Here is a 14,938-nt window from a genome sequence, read left to right on the forward strand (position 1 = left end):
CTTTTTATTTCTTTTGCTATAGTTTGATGATTTTCTTTAGTCGTATGCTGGGATACACTTTTACTATTAGCTTTCTGAAGTTGAGGTGTGCTTTATGTTTGATGAAGAGTCATTGTTTCATTGGCGAGATTTTTCTAGATTATTGATATATTTCTTATTAACACATTGAGATTTTTGATAGCATAAGTTTGATAGCTTCAATTCTCAAAGGTTATGTGGTAAATATTTCCATAGCGATATTCAAACTTTCACTAGTCCTTAATAAATTTCCTTCCATAAAAAATTCACTGAATCCAAGTGAATTCAACCCATATTTATGATAATTAGTTTTTAGTTTGTTCTTGAAAGAAAGAGTCAAATCTTGGAAAATAGACAAATATATGAGATTTAGTGAAAAAAATAAGCAGACAAATTACTTTTTGGCTTCACATAGAAAATAACCAGAACCATATTCCAAATTAACTCCAGATATTCAGTAACCAAGGGAGGAATGATAACTGAGAGAGGCTTCTTAGACAAAGCTTTGGGATAGATCGGCACAAAAGGGATTGGAGGACAAAAATCAAGAAAGAGGACCCAGATTTTAAAATATTTACCCAATTAAAAATTCACAAAGTTTTTAAATAGACATTTCTCCAGAAAAGATATGCATATGGTCAAGACACACAACATCACTGGTCATCAGGAAAATGCAAATCAAATCTGCAATGAAACAATTTTCACATCTACTAGAATGGCAATAGTCAAAATGACAGAGAATAACATGTATTGGCAAGGATGAGGAGAGATTGGAATCTTCATACATTGCTAGGTTTGTATAATGGTGCAGCCAGTTTGGAAAACTATCTGGCTGTTCCTCAAAAAGTCAAATGGAGTTAATATACAAATGAGCAATTCTACTTCTAGGTATATACCCAAGAGAACTGAAAACATTTCCATTCAAAAACTTGTACATGATTGTTATTTATAACAGTCATTATTTATAATAATCAAAAAGTAGAAACAATTAAGATGTCCATCAAGTGATGAATGAATGAATGAAATGTCTATAAAATGGTGCATTATTCAGCTATTAAGAGGAATGAACTACTGATTCATGTTGTAACTTGAACCTTAAAATTTTTGTGCAATGGAACAGGCCAGACACAAAAGGCCACAAATTATATAAATCTGATAATTTAAAATGTCCTAAGTAGATAAATCCACAGAAATAGAAGATAGCCTAATGATTTCTGGGGATTAAAGAAAGGAGGTAGGGAAAAGGAAGTGTGGAAAGTGACTGCTGATGAAGATGGGGTTTCCTTTTGGGGAGATGAAATTGTTCTGAAATTAGAGTGGTGATTGATGAATAACTTTTGACTATACTAAAAGATATTGAAAGGTGTACTTTCAAAAGATGAACTTTGTGTATGTGAATAAACTACTTAATAAAACTGCAATTAGCATAAGGAAGCTGTGGTACATATACACAATGGAATATTACTCAGCCATTAAAAAAAAATACATTTGAATCGGTTCTACTGAGATGGATGAAACTGGAGCCCATTATACAGAGTGAAGTAAGCCAGAAAGAAAAACAACAATACAGTATACTAATGCATATATATGGAATTTGAAAGATGGTAACGATAACCCTATATGCGAGACAGAATAAGAGACACAGATGCATAGAACAATTTTATGGACTCTGAGGGAGAAGGTGAGGGTGGGACGTTCTGGGAGAATAGCATTGAAACATGTATATTATCATATGTGAAACAGAACACCATTCCATGTTCGATGCATGAGACAAGGGCTCAGGGCCGGGGCAATGGGATGACCCAGAGGGATGGGATGGGGAGGGAGGTGGGTGGGGGGTCCAGGAAGGGGAACACATGTAAACTCATGGCTGATTCATGTCAATGTATGGCAAAAACTATTACAATATTGTAAAGTAATTAGCCCCCAACTAAAATAAATAAATTTATTTTAAAAAAATGGATAAAATAAAAAAAAATTAAAAAAAAAAAAAACTGCAATTAAAAATATATGCAGAATGCCCAAAGAGACAACTAAAAATATATGCAGAATGCCCAAAGAGACAACTGAACTGTACATGGATTCCAGGGGACAAAGAATGGCTACTGAGTTCACAATTGTGGGCAAAATGGGGCTGTTGGTATATGCACTGGAATGCAAAGTGAGACTAGCTTTCTCCATCTGTGTTCCAGAATCTACTATTTGGTGACTGATGTACTTTCATCTGTCTCTAGCAGTGTTGTATTTTGGGGTTGATACTGCAAGTAAAGGTGGTTCTGTGTGGTCTAGCCATATTATCAGAGAGCTGTGAATAAATAATACTGGAGCTTTGAGTTAGTAACTCTTATTCTTCATATATAAATTGTTAATCTTTTTCTACATTAGCACTAATAACTGGATAAGTAAACAAATTTATTCACAATAAATGCAATATTTACTGAGGGATTTAATTATGGTGCATTTGGGGGTGAGATGTGACTTCTGATATCAAGGGTTGTCAATGGAGGATGGGTCAGTACATTGCAGTTGGTACATACTCTGTATGTGAAAGAAATTATATGGTTTTGATGGATTTATTGTGTCAGTGGCCACTCTGTGTCCGCATCCTTTTCTCCATAGCACCACAGTATTCTTTTAATCTTAAACAGGACTGGTCTTGTGGCTTATGTTCACCAATAGAATGTGTTGGGAATAATGGTGTGCTAGTTCTGAGTTTAGACTTCAAGAAGCCTTGAATAGTTTTGCTTGTTCTCTGGTTGCTGTCTTGGACATGTGAAAAACCCATTGCTAGTCTGCTGAAGGGTGAAAAAAATCACATAGAGAAGAGCCAAATCAGTCTAGTTGTTCCAGCCAACATTCCAGACATGTAAAATAGCCCAGCCAGGGTTAACCACCAGGCAACTCATAGTTAACTGCAGGTTTACAGATGAGCCCAGATGAGATCAGCCTAGCCCAGCCCAGGTGAGTAGAACCAGGTACTTATCTGTAGACTCACAATCAATAGGACATTTTTATTTATTTATTTTTTTATATAACACTGAGTGTTGCAGGTGTTTGTTATGCAGCAAGAGATAACTGATAAAGCTCAGATGAGGGGGAGCTTAGGCAGATCAAAGAAAGTTTCCTAGAAGAAGTGACAATTATTCTATAAACCTGAAGTTGAATTAGTGTTACAGAAAAGAGAGAACTTGAATGTGTGTATAAGTGTGTTTTCAGGAGGGTTCAAGGAAAAGAGAAACAGAAAGTAAGGATCTAAGCAGTTGAGAGAATAGTATTTAAAAAGCCCAGAAGGTGATTGTCCATAAGGCAGGAGTGGAGAGTTTGTACAACAAACCAAATCATGTAAGATCTTGAACATTTATTATGGGATTTAGACTTTATCCTGAAGACAACTGGGGTTCATTAAAGGCTATTAATCTCAGTTTCGTTTTTGTATGATCAGTCTGGCTCCAAAATGTAGAAATGGTTCATAATTTAGAAGTAGAGGCTGCAAACCATTTAGAACCTTGACAGGTGGGAGGAGACGGAGGCTGAAACTAGCATTAGCAGAGGAGATAGAAAGAGAATGAATCCGCAGGCTATTCCACAGGGTCAGAATTGACCCAGGTTGGTGAACTATTGGAAAGGGGGTGAGGGAGAGGGGACTGTCAGGGATGATGTCCACCTTTTGTCTTGGGCAGCTGAATTGATAATGGTTTTATTCTTTGATGTAGAAAACAAAGGATATAGAGCAGGTTTGAGTGTAAAGAAATTCGGTTTGGTGCATACGGTATGTGGCAGGTTGAATTTTCCATAGATGGCCGTGCACATATTTTCATGTACTTCAGTGTGAGCGACATTGCTCCCAAAGTGAAATGGGTGTGTGTGTGTGTGCGCGCGCGTGCACGCATGTGTGCACATGCTCAGTCTGACTTTTTGTGGCCCCTGGACTGTTGCCCGCCAGGCTCCTCTGTTCATGGAATTTTCCAGGCAAAATACTGGAGCAAGTTGACATTTCCTCCTCTAGGGATCTTTCCAATCCAGGGACTGAATTCACATCTCTTGCGTCTCCTGCACTGGCAGGTGGATTCTTTACCACTGAGCCACCTGGGAAGCATTTGGAGGTCTATGAGACATTCTCATAACTCATACGTATATTTCTTTTCCAAAGATCAATGTGGCAGACTCTTTTTTTATCTTTTATATAAGAAAACGTACATCAAATATCCTGTCAGTGTTTGTCACATCCATTATTTGTTAAAAAATCCTTTGGCAGTTTCGCCTTCTTTACCTTTGGTGGAGGAAGGAAGGAAGTAAGAGAGAGTCCTGAATATAGGAGCAACCGGCAAGTTCAACGCCACTCTGGATGGAGGGGATGGACCGACGGAGTGCCGACAACTGGGCCCTTGAGCACAGGCATTGCAGCCTGTGGATTCCTGCACAAGCACTAAAGCACTCCATGAGGGTGGGCATTATGGCCCTAAAAACTGGCATCACAGCTGCTCCCACCTTCCTGCCCATCAAAAGAAGCTTGCCCCCAACACCATGAAATAATAGCTGGGTTGTGTTAAGAAATTTTTATTGTTTCCTTTGGATTTGTGATGAAAGCACATAAAATTACGAGTGGAAGAAACGTCATGCCACAAAATTGCATAGAATTATTACAAAAATGTGAATTATGCATTTTAAATAATTTGAGATAGAACCAAAATATGTACATTTTAAGAGCTTCAAATATTTTGTCCTATCGTTTTTTTTCTTCTGAAAAGGCAAAAGTCACAACATCCAATCCATCACAAACAATACTTGTACACTACACAAGTGCAACATTAAATTCAAAGTAATGCAAGCAATGGTCCTTTCTTTTGGAATTATTTAATGACTGCTTATCTATCACAGGAGTATTAATTAATGTATGGTGATACTGAAATGTTATAATGAACTGTTAAAAACCAAAACCACATGGCATGTCATTAGAACTTTGAAAATTGGTTTACACTGCCAAAACCACGCTATTCTCAGTAGTGTAAAGGATCAGAGGGGCACAGCCTAATTTAATACACAGTTCTACTCTCTATTATAGGAAAACCACAGTACAGAATTTCACACATTCAACAAGGAACAAGGCAAATACAGAAAGGCACAAAACTGCACACCATATAGACCCTTTTTCTTTATCTTACTCTATTTCAAGTAATATTAATATTATTAAATGATAGTATCACTGTAGTAGTTTCAATGATGCAAGATGGACAGTGTTACACACTACCCCCACAACTGCAAAAAGTGTTATTGTACAGATTTAAAAATGTGATTACAGGAAATGGCCAAATATAAACGTATTGCAAAATGATTACAGTCACTAAGATAATGAAATCCAACTACTAAAACAGTTTTGTGTAAGTCAAGGTTATTCAACTTCAGTCTATCTCTGGACTAAAATGTGATACAATGTTCTGTAATAATCACCATTGTGTGTTTTGGTTATTAATGCTATTGTTAGTTCATTCTTCTGCAATTTTATACAGTCCGTAATTTTGTTTATAAAAATGCAGCATTCTATTTTGACCATTCTTGCTTCCTTATGATTAATGCCTTTCTTTCAAAGTGCAAAAGTTGAATGATTTACAAAAGTGGTCTCATTCAGTAGAAGTGAAGCTTTATTAAGTGTCTAATTAACACCCCAAATCCTTTAGATCAAAATATAATCATCTCCAAAGGGGATGGGATTTTTTTCCCCTTGTGTCTCCCTAGATGTGTTTTTTTAATCAAATACTCTTTCCTAATGTTTGAACTAAGTCTTCATTTTGATTAAAACTTAATTGTGATCCCTAGTTATTGCTTAAAGTTAAATAGAATAATTTTCATAAAAATATGAAATTCTTAAAACACAATTTTCAGGACACAACTAGCTTTTGTGTTTTAAAATGTTTTGCTAAGCTACAATCACGCAGGTTTTTTTAAAGTAAAATAAAACTGAGCATCTTGCTTCAGGGCTTTAACTTCAATGTTCCTTGTGTTACTCTCTTAATTATATTTGCCTCTATATAATTATTCTCTCTTACTTAAGACCTTTCAATAATGTTTTTGATCCATTTTATTATAATTTGTTTCTCTTACACCACTTAACATAGGAACTTAATTAAAAAACAGTTAAGTGAATTAAATGTACATAGCAAATATATAATGAAAGATTTTTTTAATGTGAGAAATAAATTGAAATCTGTCAGACTTAAAAATTATGGAAAATATTAATACATTTCCATATTGCTGTCCTATATATTTTTGTATATTCTTACCATTAAAACAAGCTTAAAATACTTAAAATCCAGTTTTTGATCTTGCAAAATACACATCAAAATCATATTCTAAGTTTTCAATCTATCTCAACTTGCATCAAAGGCTCCGTCAACTGTTTCTTAGAATTTCGATATAATTTAATATCCATATAACCTGTATGTTTGACCATTTTCTTCTCTATGTTGAATTTGGTTTTAAGTCTTGTGGAAGAGATTTGGGTCATTGCCAATTAAGAAACTCATATCTACACTCATATGAATGTGTGTGTGTGTTGTGTATGTGTATGCACTTATATGGCTGAATGCATATATGTATATACATGGAGATTAACATGTATCATTTATATGTGGGTCTGTGTAGTCTCTAGATAAATATTCAATCATCTCTGTGTTAAAATAAAGGAACCATAAAGAAGTCAGACAGCAAAATAACCTGTTCACTCTGATTGAATCTCTGCTCAACAGACATTGGCTCAATGATTTTTATTCAATTGAACAGATCTTTGCAGTTTTTTAATGATTTTAGGCCAAGGACCAATGAATCCCCAGACTCTGAGTGCAAACAGTTGACTCAGATAGCACATTGCCCGGAAGTGCGCGGCTACTTTGCTCATGCAGCCAAATGTACAAGCTATGTTGTCGAGTCTGGAGATGGCTTCATTGGACCATCAAGGCAGAAAGCCAGCTTACTAAGTCACTGTGGTATCCAATAAAGCCTTGTCAGCAACAAGTACATTGATGCCTCTATTATAAATAAATCAGCAAACAGCAAGCCACCAGTGCTTGCAAACCAAAGGATGAAACAATTTAATATGCATGTTAACCCAAAGATATGGTAGTTGAGGGGCAGTTAGGGAAAAAAATGCTCAAAGTTGGCTGTGCAATAGTGTTAAATAATGGTATGCATTTCTCAACTATTTCTATTACTTTGACATACTTTACACCGGAGCTTCAAATAAAAACACAAGCTTGCTTTTCTTCAAAGAAGACACTATCCTTCATTAAATGTTCCATGGAGCCTGGAAGTTGCTTGTTCTGAATGTACTATTAGAAAGAAAACCAGAAGCCCACATACATGCACTCTTTACTAGCAGATCTGCAGTAGTTTCCACATGACACATGAAGCTTGGGCACAGGGAAGCTGCATGGATCCTTCTGGAACTCTCCCTCCAGGGTGGATTTTAATCTAAGGGATGCTTCTCAGGAAGATGCTCCTGGGCAGTGATCTTTGTAAGAAGAGAGTTTGATGGAGCTGGAGCGAAAATGCGTGTTCTGAAGTCCTGGCAGGAATGATCACAGAGGGGTAACAAACTCTTTTCCTGGGTTTTCTCCTTCCAATTCTTCACCGGAAGGAGGCTTCTGGTTTAGTTTTCCAGAGTCTGAGGTCATCAGGGGAGGGGCAGAGCTGTGATTGCTGTCTTCACTAATCTTCCCTTTCATGGCTTCTTGCACGAATTCCAAAATCTCCAGGGGCAGCCTTTTGAACTTGTCTTGATATTCCTGCTCCAGTTCCACCTGTAGCTGGGAGACAGCAAGAGAGAGAGGGTGATTTTACGTCATTTAGGTTTCTATGAACACCCATGGAGGAGCTCCTTGAGAGATGGACAAAGACTGGGGAGGAATCAATTAATTTTAATGTCATCCACTGGTTCCCTACTGTGGAAAATTCTTCAAGAGATGGGAATACCAGATCACCTTGCCTGTCTCCTGAGAAACCTGTATGCAGGGCAAGAGGCAACAGTTAGAATCAGACATGGAACAATGGCCTGGTTCAAAATTGGGAAAGGAGTATGTCATGGCTTTGTAGTGTCACTCTGCTTATCTAACTTCTACGTAGAGTATAGCATGTGAAATGCTGGACTGGATGAATCACAAGCTGGAATTAAGATTTCCAGGAAGAAATATCAACAACCTCAGATATGCAGATGATACCACTTTAATGGCAGAAAGTGAAGATGAACTAAAGAGCTTCTTGATGAGGGTGCAAGAAGAGGGTGAAAAAGCTGGCTTAAAATTCAACATTCAAAAAATGAAGATCATGGCAACCAGTCCCATCACTTCACTGAAAATAGAAGAGGAAAAAGTGAGAACAGTAACAGATTTTATTTTCTTGGGCTCCAAAATCACTGCAGATGATGACTGCAGCCATGAAATTAATGACTGCAGCCATGAAATTAAAAGATGCTTGTTCCTTGCAAGAAAAGCTATGACAAACCTAGATAGTATATTAAAAAGCAGATACATCACTTTGCTGACAAAGGTCTGTATAGTCAAAACTATGGTTTACCCAGTAGTCATGTATGGATGTGAAAGATGGACCATAAAGAAAGCTGAGCGATGAAGAATTGATGCTTTCAAACAGTGGTGTTGGAGAAGACTCTTGAGAGTCCCTTGGACTGCAAGGAGATCCAACCAGTTAATCCTAAAGGAAATCAGTCCTGAATATTCACTGGAAGCACTGATGCTGAAGCTGAAACTCCAATACTTTGGCTACTTGATGTGAAGATCCAACTCATTGGAAAAGACCCTGATGCTGGGAAAGATTGATGGCAGGAGGAGAAGTGGGTGACAGAGGGTGAGATAGTCGGATGAAATCACTGATTCGATGGACATGAATTCGAGCAAATTCCGGGAGATAGTGAAGGACAGGGAAGCCTGTCACACTACAGTCCATGGGGTCACAAAGAGCTGGTCACAACTTAGCAACTGAACAACAACAATAACAACTGGTCACCTATAGAGAAGATGTAAAACCGAGGTGAGTTGGACGTGTCATTTGTCCTTACCTAAAAGTCAAGTCTGAGTTATGTGTGGCAAAATAAAGCTAAAGGCCATTTATTTAATATAAATACATACATGCAGAGGTGGGTCTGTTGAAAAAGTTTACAGAAGTAATATGCCATGATGTGAAGTTCTTAGAGACTGTCAACTACTGATAGCTGGGGGTGCAAAGTCAGCCAGAAGTCAGGCTGCCAGAGCCAAGAAGTCCGCTGGAGTGGACAGATGGTCAAGGAGTGGGCTTTATGACATACAGCCTCACCCACAGGCTGGGGAGGCAATACTTCTAAACAGGAGTTCAACGCACTTCACAAACCCGGCATAGTTAGGTAACCAACTTGAACTTCTAAAGTGACGTCTTTTATCATCTCTTTATTCCGATTCCTTTTTTAATTCTAACTTTTATTTGCCTCATAAACTGTTTCTGTTGCATTTTAAACTGCCTTCAAATTTATCTGTTTAATGTTCTGGAGAATTTTCAGTATTTCAAAATTATAGAACCTTTCTTCAAATGCAGACGTACGGTGGCCTCAGCCATAAAACAGGTAAAAACTTGGAGTCTGGCTGAAGTAGGGTGAGGGGGGCAGGTGCTGCCTGCTGGAAAGCTCTGCTGAGCAGAGTTCGATTGAAACCCAGAATCTTGAATAAAATTCTCTTTGTTTATTGAATGGTAAGCAGGGGGCTTAATCTTAGAAGCAGCGTGTGAGACCAAATGCTTTTTCTAAATGCCCAAGATCTTGCATTTCTCAGCAACTCACGGGTAATTCCAATGTGTATGTGGCTGATTGACCCCTGATTCAGACACCCTGATGATCTTCCTGTCCTGGTTCTACTCTGAGCTCCCACTTTTGTTTTGGTCTTGACTTGGCTGTGTGTCTTCCATCTGCAACTTCAGGGCAGTCTGAACCCTGTAAAGCTGAGGGTATAGACAGTCCTCAGGGCACCTACCCCACCATGTTCCAATTCCCTTTTCTCACCCACATTCTGGACAGCGCCAGCAGCTTGAAAACAACCCCTTTAGCTCAATTCCTTTTTGTTCTTGCTTCTATGCCAGGGAAGTATGGCCAAACTTTGTTATTTAATACTGATCAGTAATCCATTATCGGCAATTCTAAAATCTCCAAGGTTCTGAAAGCTGTGGTAGATATACACAATGGAATATTACTCAGCCATTAAAAAGAATACATTTGAATCAGTTCTAATGAGGTGGATGAAACTGGAGCCTATTATACAGAGTGAAGTAAGTCAGAAAGAAAAACACCAATACAGTATACTAACGCATATATATGGAGTTTAGAAAGATGGTAATGATGACCCTATATGCGAGACAGCAAAAGAGACACAGATGTATAGAACAGTCTTTTGGACTCTGTGGGAGAAGGCAAGGGTGGGATGATCTGAGAGAATAGCATTGAAACATGTGTATTATCATATGTGAAACAGATTGCCAGTCCAGGTTCGATGCATGAGATAGGGCGCTCAGGGCTGGTACACTGGGATGACCCTGAGGGATGGGATGGGGAGGGAGGTGCGAGGGGGATTCAGGAAGGGGAACGCATGTACACCCATGGCTGATTCATGTCAATGTATGGCAAAAACTACCACAATATTGTAAAGTAATTAGCCTCCAATTAAATTAAATTTAAAAAAATAAAGTTTATTCAAAACAAACAAACAAAAATCTGTCATAAAATGGTCTTTGTGACATTAATTGATATAAGGCTATTAATCAGTTCAGTCACTCAGGCATGTCTGACTCTTTGCAACTCCATGGACTACAGCATGCCAGGCTTCCCTGTCCATCACCAATACCCAGAGCTTGCTCAAACTCATGTTCATCAAATTGGTGATGCCATCCAACCATCTCATCCTCTGTGGTCCCCTTCTCCTCTTGTCTTCAACTTTCCCAGCATCAGGGTCTTTTCCAATGAGTTGGCTCTTCGCATCAGGTGGCCAAAGTATCAGAGCTTCAGCTTCAGCATCAGTCCTTCCAAGAATATTTAGGACTGATTTCCTTTAGTATTGACTGGTTTCATCTCCTTGCAATCCAAGGGACTCTCAAATAGTCTTCTCCAACACCACAGTTCAAAAGTATCAATTCTTCGGTGTACAGTTTTCTTTAAGGTACACTACTCACATCCATACATTCAGTTCAGTTCAGTTGCTCAGTTGTGTCTGACTCTTTGTGACCCCATAAACTGCAGCACACCTGCACATCCAATCATGACTACTGGAAGAACCATAGACTTGACTAGATGGTCCTTTGTTGGCAAAGTAATGTCTTTGCTTTTTAATATGCTGTCTAGGTTAGTCATAGCTTTTCTTACAAGGAGCAAGCATCTTTTAATTTCGTGGCTGCAGTCACCATTTGCAGTGATTTTGGAGCCCAGGGAAATAAAGTCTGTCACTGTTTCCATTGTTTCCCCATCTATTTGCCACGAAGTGATGAGACCAGATGCCATGATCTTCATTTTTTGAATGTTGAATTTTAAGCCAGTTTTTTCATTTTCCTCTTTCACTTTCATCAAGAGGCTCTTTAGGTCTTTGCTTTCTGCCATAAGGGTGGTATCATCTGTATATCTGAGGTTTCTGATATTTCTCCCAGCAATTTTGATTCCAGCTTGTGCTTCATCCAGCCCAGAATTTCACATGATGTACTCTGAATATAAGTTAAGTAAGCAGGATGACATTATACAGCCTTGTCATATGTCTTTCCCAATTTGGAACCAGTCTATTGTTCCATGTCCAGTTCTAACTGTTGCTTCTTGGTCTGCACACAGATTTTTCAGGAGGCAGGTAAGGTGGTCTGGTATTCCCATCTCTTTTAGAATTTTCCACAATTTGTTGTAATCCACACAGTCAAAGGCTTTGGCGTAGTCAATAAAGCAGAAGTAGATATTTTTCTGGAATTCTCTTGCTTTTTTGATGATCCAACAGATGTTGGCAGTTTGATCTCTGGTTCTTCTGCCTTTTCTAAATCCAGTTTGAACATCTGGAAGTTCATGGTTCATGTACTGTTGAAGGCTGGATTAGAGAATTTTGAGCATTACTTTGCCAACGTGTGAAGCATGTGTTAGTCTCTCAGTCGTGTCTGACTCTTTGCGACCCCTAGCTTGTGAGATGAGTGCAATTGTGTGGCAGTTTGAACATTTTTTGGCATTGCCTTTCTTTGGGACTGAAATGAAAACTGACCTCTCCAGTCCTGTAGCCATTGCTGAGTTTTTCAAATTTGCTGCAATATTGAGTGCATTCAGGTATGGCCTAAATCAAATCCCTTACGATTATACAATGGAAGTGACAAATAGATTCAAGGGATTAGATCTGATAGAGTGCCTGAAGAACTATGGATGGAGGTTCATGACATTGTACAGGAGGCAGGGATCAAGACCATCCCCAAGAAAAGAAATGCAAAAAGACAAAATGGTTGTTTGAGGAGGCCTTACAAATAGCTGAGAAGAGAAGAGAAGCAAAAGGCTAAGGAGAAAAGGAAAGATATATCCATCTGAATTCAGAGTTCCGAAAAAATAGCAAGGAGAGAGCAGAAAGCCTTCCTCAGTGATCAATGTAAAGAAATAAAAGGAAACAGTAGAATGGGAAAGACTAGAGACTCTCCAAGAAAATTAGAAATACCAAAGGAATATTTCATGCAAAGATGGGCACAATAAAGGGCAGAACTGGTATGGACCTAACAGAAGCAAAAGATTTTAAGAAGAGGTGGCAAGAATACATAGAAGAACTGTACAAAAAAGATCTTCATGACCCAGATAATCACGATGGTGTGATCACTTACCTAGAGCCAGACATTCTAGAGACTGAGGTCAAGTGGGCCTCAGGAAGCATCACTACAAACAAAGCTAATAGAGGTGATGGAATTCCAGTTGAGCTATTTTAAGTCCTAAAAAAAGATGCTGTGAAAGTGCTGTGCTCAATATGCCAGCAAATTTGGAAAACTCAGCAGTGGCCACAGGACTGGAAAAGGTCAATTTCATTCCAATCCCAAAGAAAGCCAGTGCCAAAGAATGTTCAAACTACCACACAATTGCGCTCATCTCACACGCTAGTATAGTAGTGCTTAAAATTCTCCAAATGAGGCTTCAATGGTACAGGAACCAAGAACTTCCAGATGTTCAAGCTGGATTTAGAAAATGTAGAGGATCCAGAGATCAAATTGCCAGCATCCGTTGTATCATCGAGAAAGCAAGAGAATTCCAGAAAAATATCTACTTGTGCTTTATTGACTATGTCAAAGCCATTGACTGTGTGGATCACAACAAACTGTGGAAAATTCTAAAAGAGATGGGAATACCAGACCACCTGACCTGCCTCTTGGGAAACCTGTATGCAGGTCAAGAAGCAACAGTTAGAACTGGACATGGAACAACAGACTGGTTACAAATTGGGAAAGGAGTACGACAAAGCTGTATATTGTCACCCTGTTTATTAACTTATATGCAGAGTACATCATGAGAAATGCTGGGCTGGATGTAGCACAAGCTGGAATCAAGATTGCCCGGAGAAATATCAATAACCTCAGATATACAGATGACACCACCCTTACGGCAGAAAGTGAAGAAGACCTAAAGAGCCTCTTGATGAAAGTGGAAGAGGAGAGTGAAAAAGCTGGCTTAAAACTCCACATTCAAAAAACGAAGATCATGGCATCTGGTTCCATCACTTCATGGCAAATATTGGAGAAACAATGGAAACAGTGACAGACTTTATTTTCTTGGGCTCCAAAAGCACTGTAGATGGTAACTGCAGCCATGAAATTAAAAGATGCTTTCTGCTTGCAAGAAAAGCTGTGAGCAACCTAGAGAGCATATTAAAAAGCAGAGACATTACTTTGCCGACAAAGGTCTATCTAGTCAAAGCTATGGTTTTTCCAGTAATTATGTATGGATGTGAGAGTTGGACTGTAAAGAAAGCTGAATGCCAAGGAATTGATGCTTTTAACTGTCATGTTGGAGAAGACTTTTGAGAGTCCCTTGGACTGCCAGGAGATCAAATCTGTCAATCCTAAAGGAAATCAGTCCTGAATATTCATTGAGAAGACTGATGCTGAAGCTGAAGCTCCAATAGTTTGGCCACCTGATGCAAATAACTGACTCATTGGAAAAAGACCTTGATGCTAGGAAACATTGAAGGTGGGAGGAGAAGGGGATGACAGAGGACGAGGTGGTTGAATGGCATCATCGACTAGATGGACATGAGTTTGAGCAAGCTCCGGGCATTGGTGATGGACAGGAAAGCCTGGCGTGCTGCAGTTCAAGAGGTTGCAAAAAGTCAGACACTACTGAGCAACTGAACTGAACTGAACTGAGTGTAGCACTTTCACAGAATCATCTTTTAGGATTTGAAATTATTCAGCTGGAATTCCATCACCTCCAGTAGCTTTGTTTGTAGTGATGCTTCCTAAGACTCACTTGACTTCGAACTCCAGGATGTCTGGCTCTACATAAGTGTTCACACCATCATAGTTATCTGGATCATGAAGATCTTATTTAGTGTAGTTCTGTTTATACTTTCCACCTCTTCTTAATATCTTCTGCTTCTGTTAGGTCCATCCATTTCTGTCTTTTATTGTGCCCATTTTTGTATGAAAAGTTCCCTTGGTATCTCTAATTTTCTTGAGGTGATCTCTAGTCTTTCCCATTCTGTTGTTTTCCTCTATTTCTTTGCATTGATCACTGAGGAAGGCTTTCTTATCTCTCTTTGCTATTCTTTAGAACTCTGCATTCAGATGTGTATATCTTTCCTTTTCTCCTTAGACTTTTGCTTCTGTTCTTTTCTCAGCTATTTGTAAGGCCTCCTCAGACAAACATTTTGCCTTTTTGCATGTCTTTTCTTGGGGGTGGTTTTGATCA

At 38.6% G+C, this 14,938-nt stretch overlaps 1 protein-coding gene across 1 annotated transcript in view; it reads right to left on the minus strand.

Annotated features, from left to right (window-relative positions):
* Positions 1 to 4,559: 4,559 nt before the first annotated feature.
* Positions 4,560 to 14,938, minus strand: part of PLCB1 (phospholipase C beta 1) — an 859,183-nt gene continuing 848,804 nt past the window's right edge. Inside the window, exon 32 of the mRNA XM_081559124.1 lies at positions 4,560 to 7,817. Coding sequence (XP_081415250.1) covers positions 7,590 to 7,817 — 228 coding nt within the window. The 3' untranslated portion in view covers positions 4,560 to 7,589. The remainder of the gene's footprint in view (positions 7,818 to 14,938) is intronic.

This window comes from Giraffa tippelskirchi, chromosome 13 (assembly GCF_054371585.1).
Source record: "Giraffa tippelskirchi isolate mGirTip1 chromosome 13, T2T-mGirTip1v1.2.pri, whole genome shotgun sequence".
NCBI lineage: Eukaryota > Metazoa > Chordata > Mammalia > Artiodactyla > Giraffidae > Giraffa > Giraffa tippelskirchi.